At 33.1% G+C, this 12,868-nt stretch overlaps 1 protein-coding gene across 2 annotated transcripts in view; it reads right to left on the bottom strand.

The window, feature by feature from the left end:
- Nucleotides 1-12,868, bottom strand: part of PAPPA2 (pappalysin 2) — a 559,101-nt gene that overhangs the window by 97,873 nt on the left and 448,360 nt on the right. For both annotated transcript variants that reach the window (XM_074308442.1, XM_074308441.1), the window contains 2 exons: nucleotides 10,190-10,367; nucleotides 8,987-9,200 (listed from right to left, as the gene is read on the bottom strand). In XM_074308442.1, coding sequence (XP_074164543.1) covers nucleotides 8,987-9,200; nucleotides 10,190-10,367 — 392 coding nt within the window. The remainder of the gene's footprint in view (nucleotides 1-8,986; nucleotides 9,201-10,189; nucleotides 10,368-12,868) is intronic.

Here is a 12,868-nt window from a genome sequence, read left to right as displayed (position 1 = left end):
TTCAACTTCTGTTTGACCTCAGAGATCAGAAGATGGGAAAAACAATGGAGCAAATTGTAAAGAAAATCTTAGAGTTACTGTGAGGAAAATCTTCCAAATTAGAGCCCCCTCCCCCAATGGAATGGGATCATTAGAGCACCTCAAGCAAAGGCAAAAAGACTCTTTGTCAAGTGTAGTAGAGGAGATACTCTTTTGGTATGTTAGACTAAATTATAACTTAGTGGCCTTCATATATTATGAACTGACAGCAAAGATAGATCTATATTTAAACACATTAATAAATGAATATATATGTGAATGTGTTTATATACATGCATACATAAATACATGCAGATAGATATATAGATATATAGATAATTTCTCAGTTTTTTTTTTTCAGTTGGAAAATGGGAATGACATATGATATTAGCATTTACTTTACAGGCTTGTTGTGAAGATCATATGAGATAATATTTATAATGTGCCTAGAGCAGTGACAAGTTCATAATGGATGTTTAATAAATGCTTGTTTCTTTCCTTCCACACATATATAAATAATCATTCAATAAGCATTTATTAAGCATCTAGGTGCCATGTACTTTGCTAAGCATTGGAAATGCAAAATAAGTCATAAGATTGCCTTTTCCTTCATGGAGATCACAATCTAATGGGAAAAACAGCAAACAATCAAAAATGTACAAATACTGTATATATAGAATTGATAGAAAATAATTCAAAAAAGAAAAGTAATAGAAATGAGAGATTGAAAAAGGTTTACTGTAGAAAGTAGAACTTTAGTTGGGACTTGAAGGAAACCAGGAATGAGGAAAGAGAGTATTCAGACATGATGATGGTTACCAGAGAAAATATCCAGGACTGAGAGATGAAGTATCTTATTCAAGGAATAGCTAGGAAGATGATGTCACCAGATCAAAAAGTATGTGTCCAGGAGTAAAGACTGGAAATGTCAGAAGATATTGGTTTTGAAGGGCTTTAAGAGCCAAGCAGAGGATTTTGCATTTGATCTAGGGAGCCACTGGAGTTTACTGAGTAGTAATTTACATAATTGCACCTCCATTTGGGAAAATCACCTTAGTGGAGAATGGAAGGTGGTTTGGAGTGGAAAGAGACTTGAGGCAGGCAGACCAGCCAGCAGATTATTACAGTAATCCAAGCTGAAAGTGATGAAGGCCTTTATCAGAATGAAGGCAGAATCAGAAGAGAGAAGAGAATGTTTCTGATAGATGTTGTGAAAGTAGAATTGATAGACTTTGGTAACAGATTAGATATGGGGAGTGATAATGAGAAGATGAGGATGATATCTTAGAAAAAAAAAGGACAGGTTTAGGTTCAATATATGGAACAATTAGGTCTAGTGGGATTTTCTTCATTGGAGATTTTCAAACAAAAACTACATAGCTACTTGTTGGTCATAAGACAGAGGGAATTCTTTAAAATATAAGTGCAGTTTGAACAAACCTGTCTCTGTCCTTTCCAAGTCCAAAATATTGTAAGTCTGTGAAATTTACTCTTGGACAACATGACTATTGCTGTGATTTTTTTTTTTTTTTAAAGCAAAAAGCCTAAAAGAAGCTTTGAGCTCCACAATATGACTTGTATTCATTTTCCTGCACTTGCTTAGTCTCAGCTCTTGCATTTAGATGTCTAGAGGGGCCTTTAAGGCTCCATTTCTAAAGCCTTGGAATAACTACATTGACAGAAGAATGAGGCTTGCATACTTCATAAGGTAAAGCTAAACATCTTGAGACAGTGATTTACACTCAACTTCCAAGAATCTGATTACCTAATCCATGGTCGGCTATGTAAACGGGAGTAAACCAAGATTTAATCAGTTTACACAGTGCATAGTAAATAATTTGATATCTCCTCAGCAGGGTGCTTGCAAATGTAAATGTTTAATCCAAATTTGAGGCTGACAGAGTGATTCAAGCACCCACTTTCTCAGCCAACAAAACTGTATCAACAAATGGCCCTCACATGCCCTGGCCTTGTAGGAAAAAATGAAGGTCTGAGGGTAAGGACAAGGCAAAGAATCATATCTACCTGATGCTCATTTGCTCACCTGAATGACAATTCCAGAATTCTAAACCCACTGCTTAGGGAATGACCTTAAAGTTCCAATAAGAGTTTCTTTGTTCAAGGCAGTATTTTGCCTTGTGATCTGGAAATCATGGGTATATAATTTCCCAATGCCCACATTCTGTTATGTGACCCCCACATGGGATCATCACCCATAGTTTAAGAAGCTTTGCTTTTTTCACCAGTTCTTTTCCCCAACGATTATACATAGATGTATAAAAGAGATAAGACAGCTATTGATTCTTGTGATTATATTTCATTTGCATATGTTCTCCATCTGATTTGTTTACATATATACTTACAGCAATACCACCTATTATCAGGCAGTTTCCAATGTAAAAAAAAAATATCTCTTTTACACCACAAGTTGGCATCTCTCAATTATTTTTCTGTTTTTTCCATTACTTCTTACCCATTCACAAGCATATCAGATATTGATCTTCCATCACTGTGCAGTAGAGGATGATTGAGAAAGGGCATAAATTCTCTCTTGCCATATCAAATATAGGTTTGGAACATCTGTAAAGTGGTAACACATTTGTGCCTGTCTTTTTCTTCTCCTCTTCCTCCTCCTCCTCCTTCAACTCTTCCATCTTTTTTTTTTCAACCTCCCGCTCCTCCTCCTCCTTCTCCTTCTCCTCTTCCCCAATCTTCTTGTCCTCCTCCTCCTCCTTCTTCTTCAGACATCAGATTTAAGTGATTTGTCCAAGGTTACACAGATAATGTCTGAGGACACATTTGAACTCAGATCCTCCTTATTGCCACCAAGCTGCTCCCTGTGCATATATTCTTTACCACATCATTCTATCATCTTCCCAAAATCTAGTTGAATCATTCTGATAGTGGAAAGAATTGCCTCTAAAGTAGGAGGGTCAGAAATTCAATGGAGGCTATTAGTAGAGGCTAATTATAAGAGATGGTATCAAAACTATACTTATTCATTAATTTATTTATTCAACAAGCAATCATTAAGCTCTTAACAGCTAAATGGCCTTGTGCTAAAGTCTGGCAGTACCATAGCAAAATTAAATATTCCCTGAGATTGCATTTTATGAGGGAAAACAATGTATATGGAAATAAGCAAAACTAAAACATTTAAAATAGCAATTTTTTTTTTTTTTTTTGCTGAGGAGAGTTTCTAATTGGAGAATCAAGAAACATATTTTTGTAGGAGGTAGTATTTGAATTGACTCTTTAAAGAAAAAAAAAATCTAAGAGATAAGATAAGGAAGATATGTATTCTGGACCTGCAAGGGATCTCATTTGGGCAAAATCATGAAGACAAGGAAGCTTTGTGCAAGGGATATAGTCAGTAAAGCAAATCAGAATGTGATTGAATGTACAGTTTGGGAGTTTAGGGTTGGAAGGTAATGGGTGATCAATCTATACGGATAAGTTGAAACCAATTGTGAAGGGTTTTTAAACTTTAGCTTTAAACTTTAAACACCCAAGTTTTTGGATTTAATTCTGGATTCATTTGGGCTTTGTTAGAGCTTTGTGTACAATGGAACAATGTAATCAAACTTGGGATTTTGGAATATCAATTGTTCACCTTTGTGAAGGATGAATTAGAGAAAATTGAGAATGAAAGGAATAAGACCACTAAAAAGATCTCAACAACAGTCCAAGCAAGAAATGATGAGGGCCTGAAATATGCTAGTGGTTGAATTCTGGAAAGAAGGGAACTTATGTGAGAACTTGTAAGGAAGTAAAATTAATAAGACTTGCTAACTGATTGGATGGAGGGGAGGAGTTAAAGGATAGAAAAGAGTCAGAGATGATTACTTCCACAAATCTGAGAGATTGGAAAGATAATAGTCCTTTTGAAAAAAGAAGAAGAAGAAGAAAGAGAAGAAGAAGAAGAAGAAGAAGAAGAAGAAGAAGAAGAAGAAGAAGAAGAAGAAGAAGAAGAAGAAGAAGAAGAAGAAGAAGAAGAAAGAGAAGAAGAAGAAGAAAGAGAAGAAGAAGAAAGAAAAGAAGAAGAAGAAGAAGAAGAAGAAGAAGAAAGAAAAGAAGAAAGAGAAGAAGAAAGAGAAGAAGAAGAAGAAGAAGAAGAAGAAGAAGAAGAAAAAGAAGAAGAAGAAAGAAAAGAAGAAGAAGAAGAAGAAGAAGAAAGAAAAGAAGAAAGAGAAGAAGAAAGAGAAGAAGAAGAAGAAGAAGAAGAAGAAGAAGAAGAAGAAGAAGAAGAAGAAGAAGAAGAAGAAGAAGAAGAAGAAGAAGAAGAAGAAGAAGAAGAAGAAGAAGAAGAAGAAGAAGAAAAGAAGAAAGAGAGATGGGTTTGGGAAAGGTGACTTATTTTGGGATATGTTTAGTTTGAAATACCTAGAAGATATCCAATTGAAATGGTTCAAAAGATTATTGGATTCTCTGAGACTATTTCTAAATCAGATATTCTGTGATTCTATGAAATTACTATATTTGTATCAGTAAAGGAACTGACCTTAATATCATCACACCTCCTCAGACTAGATACTCTGGTTCTTTCTTGAGGCCCCTAATTGAGGAGAGTTTTCTATATCTACCCTGACCCTAGGTTCTTGATTGATTAGTGTTCTCCATATCTATTCTGTCCCTGAGCTTTGAATTGGTGAAAGTGTTCCATATCTATATTGACCCATAATTCTTAAATTATGAACATTATCCATATATAGCCTAACCCTGGACTTCTGATTGATAAAGAATCTGTTCTCTTATCCTGATTCAAATCCACCATTGTTCTACCATCTTGATCTTATGCTGCTTTTAACCTTTCCAAAGCCAGGGGGTAGCAACTTAGATAAAGTGTGAGTCAACCTAAAATCAAATCCTTCTGCATTTAGCATTGTGCCTAGGACAAAGTAAGTGTTGCTAAATGTAGTTCTTTTGTTGTTATTGTTATTATTTATTTATGTATTCATTCAAGAAAAGGTAAAATCACTGAACACACCTGCAGTTAGTTCTTTGAGGCATATTTACTGACACATTTCTGGTCTTATATGGTACTCTTTAGCTAAACATATTTGTAAATGTATTTTTTTCTACCAATAATTATGAATTTGGGAATGTAGCTGAAAGCAGAAGAGAAAGGTCTTTTATGAACATAGTAAAATATGTCAAAAATGAAGCTGAAAGGATACTCTTTTTCCTCCCACGATGAAAAAGGAATAATCCTGATTTCCTTGTAGAGTCAAAGTAAAGGGTAACATGAGGATGAGCATTCAGTTTACATTCAGAATTAGAAAGTGAGAAACTGTCAGAGTGGTCAATTCAGTTCAATTTAACAAACATTTATTAAGTTCCTATCAAGAACTATGCTAGACATGATAAATGTGGAAATATGTATAGAAGAATTGCACATGTTTAACATATATTGGATTACTTGCTATTTAGGGGAAGGAGTAAGGAGAAGGAAGGGAGAAAAATTTGGAACACAAGGTTTTGCAAAGTTAAATCTTGAAAATCTTCTTTGCATATATTTTGAAAATAAAAATATACTATTTATTTTTTTAAAGAACTATACTAGACTTAGGAGAGATTAAAAAAAAGGCAATGATGAAAATCAAATAGCCTTTGTCTGCAAAGAGTGTTCTGTAGGTGAAGGTTGGAGATGAGAGGGTATGTGTGGAGGATTAATAATATGCATAAAATAAATTGTATGCAAGATAAGGAGTAAAGGAGGCAAAAGAGAGATCAAACAATGAACTCTGAAAAATTTGTTTAGAGATAACATTAAAATTTTGGATGATTGGAGAGTCCAGACAGAGAAGATAATATTTATGTTGAGCCTTGAAGAAGCTAATAACTGTTACATAGTGCTTTTTTTTTCAGAGATTCTCTCTAACTTTACAAAGGCTGAGAAAAGTAAATGATCATCACATCAACTCTAGGAAATTGATGTTAATACTTATGCCCATTTTACAAATCATAAAACTGAAGCTAAAAAAAGTTAAGTTACAGGCTCAGGATTACACAGTTAGTAAATGTATATAGAGAGAATCAGTTTCAAGTTTTCTTGACTTTAGATCTAGCCTTTATGCTCTTCTAGGCTGCCTCCTAAGAAATATAAAAGATCCAAAGCAAAATCCAAAATAACTATGAGTTGGAGTTATAAAAATCTAGTTCTCACTTTGCTACAAATTAGTTGTACAAGAGTGGGCAGGTCCCAATTTATCAAAGCTTCAGTTTCTTTCTCTTATAAAATTGTGTTAATTTAATATGCTATAATCATATTAAGAAAACAAAACAACCCAAACCATATGATTTTATTAACAGAAAAATTTTTTTTGACAAAGTACAACCAGTAATTACTGATTCATGGCATAAGAATAGAAGAATTTTTTTAATATGATAAAAGTATCTAAAACAAAAGTACAACATTATGTGTAATATGGAAATACTAGAATCATTTGCAATAAACCTAGGAGTAAAGTATTCTTGCTTTGGGAAAATTTACATTTTCCCTAATGTAGTTTGAGAGATGGTAACAATAACAATGGAACAAGAGAGATAAATTAAATCCAGAAAGATAAGTAATAAAGAAAAACAATAAAAACATTGCTGTTTGCTGATGAAATGATGGTTTACTCAGAAAATCCTAGGAAATCAACAAAGAAAGTAATTTCCAAAATTTAATAACTTCATATAATATCAAGTTACTAAAGAAACCCAATAAGTGTTTTTATAGATAGTGATTACAACTTCTAGGAGGAAAAGAATCACACAGGAAGCACTATTCAAAATAAAATCTCTGACATCAATCTACTAAAGCAAACTTAATACATGAAGAAATACAATTACAAACTCTTTCAAGGAAACAAAAAACAATTTAAATAACTGGAGAAATATTTGGTGCTCATGGCTAGGCCATACCAACATAATAAAAATGACAATCTCTCCAAAATTAATTATAGATTTAGTGCTACATAAAACTACATAAAAAGAAGATATTTTCATTGAGCTAGACAAAATAATCACAAAATCCCTCTGGAGTAACAAAAAGGGAATATAAAGGGAAGCAACAGGGGCTAAAAAGAAATAAATTGGGAATATCACTTGAAGAGCTTAAGTTATAAAATAAATTAGTTATCAAGACTGTTGAAAGATTTTTTTAATCAGTGTAACAGACTAGAAGAAAATATTGAAAAATAATTTAGTGTTTAATAAAGTCAGTGACTTAGTATTTAATAAACCTGAAAACATAAATTACCTAGCAGGGAAAAAACCCTATAACTCCCTACTTGACAAGAATTTGTGAGACTGCTGGAAAGTAGTTTGGCAGAAATCACCAACATCTTACACCATAAGCCAGAATACTCTCAAAATGAATATATGCTCTGAATATTAAAGACATGCCATAAACAAAACAGAAGGGAACCAGATCATATGCCTTTAACTTCTATGATGAAGGGATAAATCTTTGATAAATAAATAATAAAGACAGTCACAAAAAAAATAGTTTTGATTTCATGAAATTTAAAAATTCCTGCATGAATGGAATTAGCATTTAGGATAAGAAGGGAGATAATTGACTTTGTATCTGTTACCTAAGATTGATAAGCAGCCAACAACAATGTTTTAAGAGCCATTTCTCAATATATAAGCAATGAAAGTATGGGAGTAGGGAAGGAGGCAAAGCAGATCTCAAAAGAAACTCAAACTATTAACAGCCATGTTTAAAAATAAATAAATAAAGGCAGCATGGGGCTAATGATAGAGAACTTGTGATAAAGCCAAGAAAACCTGGATTCAAAAATCACCTCTGATTCACAATGTCTATGTGACCCTGGACAAATCACTCTAAGTATTCTAAGTATAAATAACTTCTAAATATTCTAGATAACTTTCTGAGATTATATGTTACAGAGAAATGTGAACCTATACTGGTAGAAGTTTTTTCTTTACAGGTTCCCCTATTTCTTATTTGAATATTACTATAGAAGTAAGATGAAGTTTTACTTAAAACCTAATCAATTGTCAAAGTTGTCAAAAGGAAGACATTCAGTGTTCAAGAGTATGGAGAGACAAGTAGACTAATGTATTCTTAGTGGGGCTATACATTGGTCCATCCATTCTGGAAAACAATTTGGTATTATATTTAGAAAAATGCCAAAATGTCTACACTATTTGACCCCAAAATTCCATTGCCGGACATATGTACCAAGGAAATAATTGACAAAAACAAAAAAGAAAGGCTTCAAATGCAACAAAATATTCATAGTATCAGTTTTTTTTTTTTTTTTTTTTTTTTTTTTTAGTAGCAAACAATCAGAAATAAAATCAATCGTCATACATTTGGGCAATGATAAAACCAAATGTGGTATGTAAAATTATGGAACATTAATTACTGCACTGGAAGAAATGATTACTATGATGAAGGCATAAAAGGGAAAGAATACAGGGAAATGTAGGTGATATAAAAACAAAAAAAAAGTCTCAATAAACTATATTTTAAAATTATATACTATCATCTGCCATTGTGAGTACCATATAAATGTGAGCTATTATGATTAAGCCAACATGATGCATATAGGTATATACAGAAAGGAAGATTTATTTAAATATGATTATTTATCATTCTGCCATTATTTGGATATATCAGATATATGCATATGTATATCCATATTCATGTCCATATCTATGTATTCATACTGTTCTCATCTGTTCATGATGATCTTCCTAATAGACAGGGATATATAAAGATACACACACATATATGCACATTAATACATTATTTATATATATATATGTATATTTGATAGATATGAATCATCTTGAACAAACGAGAACGATTACAAATTTAAGAGATAGAAAAATAATTTTTGAAAGTCTCATTATTCTTTTCTAAAACTATGGTTTAAAATTTTATGAATGGAAACATGCGATTTAAATGTGAAGATAAGAACAATTGTGGATAACAAGGGTGACTTACCTTTTGGGTTTGCTTTCTGTACTTTCTGCCACATAGTATCCAGGTTCACATTGGTATCGGCAAATAGATCCCACATCATGATTTCCCTGGAGGCAGCGAGGCAGTAGCAGGTTGGCATTAGCTATGACTGGAGGAACATCACACTCTAATTTGCAATATGCTTCTGGGAGAGACCAGAGCCCATCCTCAAGACAGGTCAACCACTGGTTCATTCCTAACTCCAGGAAACATAAAAGAGAGAAACTCAGCTAGAAAGATGGGGAGGGGTAAATCCATAGTGATTAGAAGAGGATCAACCTGGGGAATCACAGTAATCTTTTTGGAACAGGTAACAATGGAAGGGACCACCAAATCCAATAAGATTTCTCCAAGGATACTAGTTCACAAAAAAACCAAAGGAAGCCTAAAATTTAGGATGCTCCTTAAAGGCATAACTAGGGTGAGGCTTCAAATATATAGCTGCAGGGCACTAAAATATAGAGATGCTTGCATCATTTGAACTCTTTCAGGCCCAAGCAACTGAGTTATGACAACAAAACATTTATTTTGTGAGAATAATTAGCTGAAATAAGAAGTTACTAGTTGACATGCTTCCACTGCTGTTACTATACACTAGGTAAACTTTTCTTCATCTTTCTCAAGCTCTGCTCACCCATCCCCTATTTCCACTTAATTGAATAGGTTTTAAAAAGATGATCTGAAGGCATGTCTCATGCTTTTCCCAAATGCAGAAATTGCTAATTTTAGCACTGAATTTACTAATTTACACTACTGCATTTTGACATAACACAAATTTGCTCTTATTACAGATAGAGCACCAATTTTAATTTTAATTAAGAGATAAGGATTAGCTGTGTGAGAGAGGGATTCATTGGGTCAACTCTCTTATATTTTCTCCAGTTTTAAATAATTGTGAAGTGATTGGCTAAAACATGAAAAGAAATTAAGATTCCCAATTGATTCTAACCTTTTAAAGAAATAAAAGTAGATAGAACCTTCTCACTAATGGGAATCTAAAATACTATCAATCAGAGAAAAGTAAGTGAGAGTACAGCAGGGACTTGGAAGCAAGGAAGAGGAACAAAATAGAAAATGGTGGCAGAGAACGGGGAATGGTATAACAGGGGAATAAAATGAATGGAAGTTCTGAATCTGAAAGTCCAGGATGATCATATGCTTATATGAATTCCAAATTGATGATACCTTGAAGTTTGGCTGGTGAGATACAGGAGAAAGAGCAACGCTTCTGAAAGTTAGTTCCTTCCAAGCAGGAGAATCTGGCGTAGTATACATGTGACTGGTCAGGAACACCACAATCAAGGGGCACACAACTGATAGCTTGGTTCCAGTGTCCAGAGGAACATGTGAGCACAATCTCCTTCTAAATGTAGAAAATTTAAAAAGACAATCAGAACAATCTACAAAGTTGGTAAAAGTCTAAGACAAGAAGTCTCAGATTCTCTGCCCCAAATAGCAAATATTAATAAAGCTGTATTAACACAGGCTCTAGATTTTCATTGATAGAACCATAAGTCAGTGATTTGACCAATCATAGAAGTCATGTAAAGGTGTCAGAGTAAAATACAGGTGTTATACATGTATTTTCTCACAGACCTAATATTAAAAATATTAAAATATTAAAAAATATAAAAAAAGCCTCAGAATCCTAAGGTCTGTATTCCAACTGTATTCTGATCAGAGTAAAGTATTATGGAACTATCACATCTTTGGTAATAGACACTAAATTTCTCTCCAAGTAACCTCAGGTCAGACAGTGCCTTTTCAGGCTTCCATAACATGCCTTGAATCATAAGGAGATTGAAATCCATGAAAATCTTTACCTAACTAGTCTAGCCATTTGTCCCCCATATTTACTATAGATAAGACTTTATATTTGTGATCATTAAATTTGTCATTGAATTTTATTTAATGACTTTTTGATCTTAAGATTATATTGCTATTCAGCCATCATTCATCAACAAGTAAAATTAAATAGTTACTGCTCTTAAGGAGTTTGGGGGCATACAATATGTTCACAGAGCAGTAAATTAAGGATATGCATATGCAATATATATGCATATATATGTAATACATATATACAAGCATATATACATACATACACAGATACATATGTGTGTACATACATATACATACATGCCTATATACATACCCATGCAGAAAAGGTAGATAGATAGATAGATAATAGATAGAGAGACAGATAGATATACACAATGGAAGAGGGAGTAAGGTTTCACCACTTTTTAATCAGGAAAAAATCCTTTTGAAAGAGATCCTACTTGAACTAGCCTTTTGAGAGAGTAAGCAATTCCAAGAGGTGGAGATAAGGTGAAAGACATTCCAAACATAAGAGATAACCTATTTAAAAGCAAGTTGGCAACAGATGAAATGTTATTTATGAAGAATAGAAAATGGTTTATTTGACTGGAATTTAAAATCTATTAGGAGGAATAATATGGAATTTGTATTGAAAGACAGAATGAAGTCAGATTGTAAAGGGCTTTAAATGCCCAAGAAAGGAATAAGAAGCAACCCAAACCAACAAGCAATTATTAAGCACCTAGTTTCTTGAACAAGGGAGTAACATGATCAAACCATTCATTGATAGAGCCAGCTGGTAGCACAGTGGATAGAGTGCTTGCCTACAGCCAGGAACACGAGTTCAAATTCATCCTCAGACATTTACTAGCTATGTGAACCTAGAGAAGTCACTTAATTTCTGTTTGCCTCAATTTCTTCAATTATAAAATGGAAATAATAGCAGTACCTACTTTATAGGGTTATTTTGAGGATCTTATGAGGTAATATTTGTGAAAAGTTCTTAGCACAGTTCTGATGTGTAAGGACTTACTCCTTTACTCTTCCTTCTAAGCCCAAGGACAAATTTTTGGTCATTTATTAGAGATGACTATCCATATTAATACTGATTAACTTGAATGACTATTCTTTTTGTTTCATCATTACACATCATCTTTGAAGACGGGGATTTTCTAATTTTTACTATAAAATTATTAATCACAAAATCTCAGCTACCAATTTTATTCTCGCTTTCTTCACAAGAAAAGTCCTAGAGAAAATATTTAATAGTCACAAAAATAAGAGACTGCTGTTGACACCATCTTTCAAATCAAAAAACCCTAATAATATCAGGATCATAAGAGTAATGACCAGCAAAAGTCTTCATAATCCCTCTCTCCCATGCTTATTTATAGCCAAAGATGATTCATTGTATTAACATTTTTTTTCAATCTGATTCTATAGAGTTCTAATTCAAAGATAGTTAGATATGTTTTCAAAGAAACACATTCCTATCACCTTCTGATCATTAGCTGAACCCTCCCTAGAAATATCTCAACTTTGTAAGTCAATAAACAACAGGTCAACTGGAGAATACCTGCAGATGACAAAAGTTGCACCACCATTTTTGGTCTGTGGCTTTCAGTCTGAAAGGCTCTGACCTACTATCACATTGATAAATACCATTGCAGTCTCTTCCCTTACACTTAGAAGTCTGTTTCAAACTCTAATTATTGCATTTCCATTTTAAGAATATGTTAAGTCCTCTCTGTGGTGCTTAGATGATCATTCACCTTGTTCAGCTCTGTTCAACTTTTTTTTTTCCTTGAGTTTCTTAAGATGCTTTAATAGACATATAACATTTTCAGTTTCTTTCTTTCTTTCTTTCTTTTTTTTTTTTAGCTTCAGTCACTACTCAAGAAATAAGTTGTTCTATTCTTTTTTTAATGCCTTTTTAATGACTTTTTGTTCTGCTCTATTTTCTTTTTTCTTTCTCTCTTCTCTATGTAAGTATTTGCCTTTTCATTATTTGATTAAAATGGGTAAATATTCACTCATTGTACACTA

This window comes from Sminthopsis crassicaudata, chromosome 4 (assembly GCF_048593235.1).
Source record: "Sminthopsis crassicaudata isolate SCR6 chromosome 4, ASM4859323v1, whole genome shotgun sequence".
Lineage (NCBI taxonomy): Eukaryota > Metazoa > Chordata > Mammalia > Dasyuromorphia > Dasyuridae > Sminthopsis > Sminthopsis crassicaudata.
Note: the sequence above shows the minus strand (reverse complement) of the source record. Positions and strands in the feature narration are given on the sequence as shown.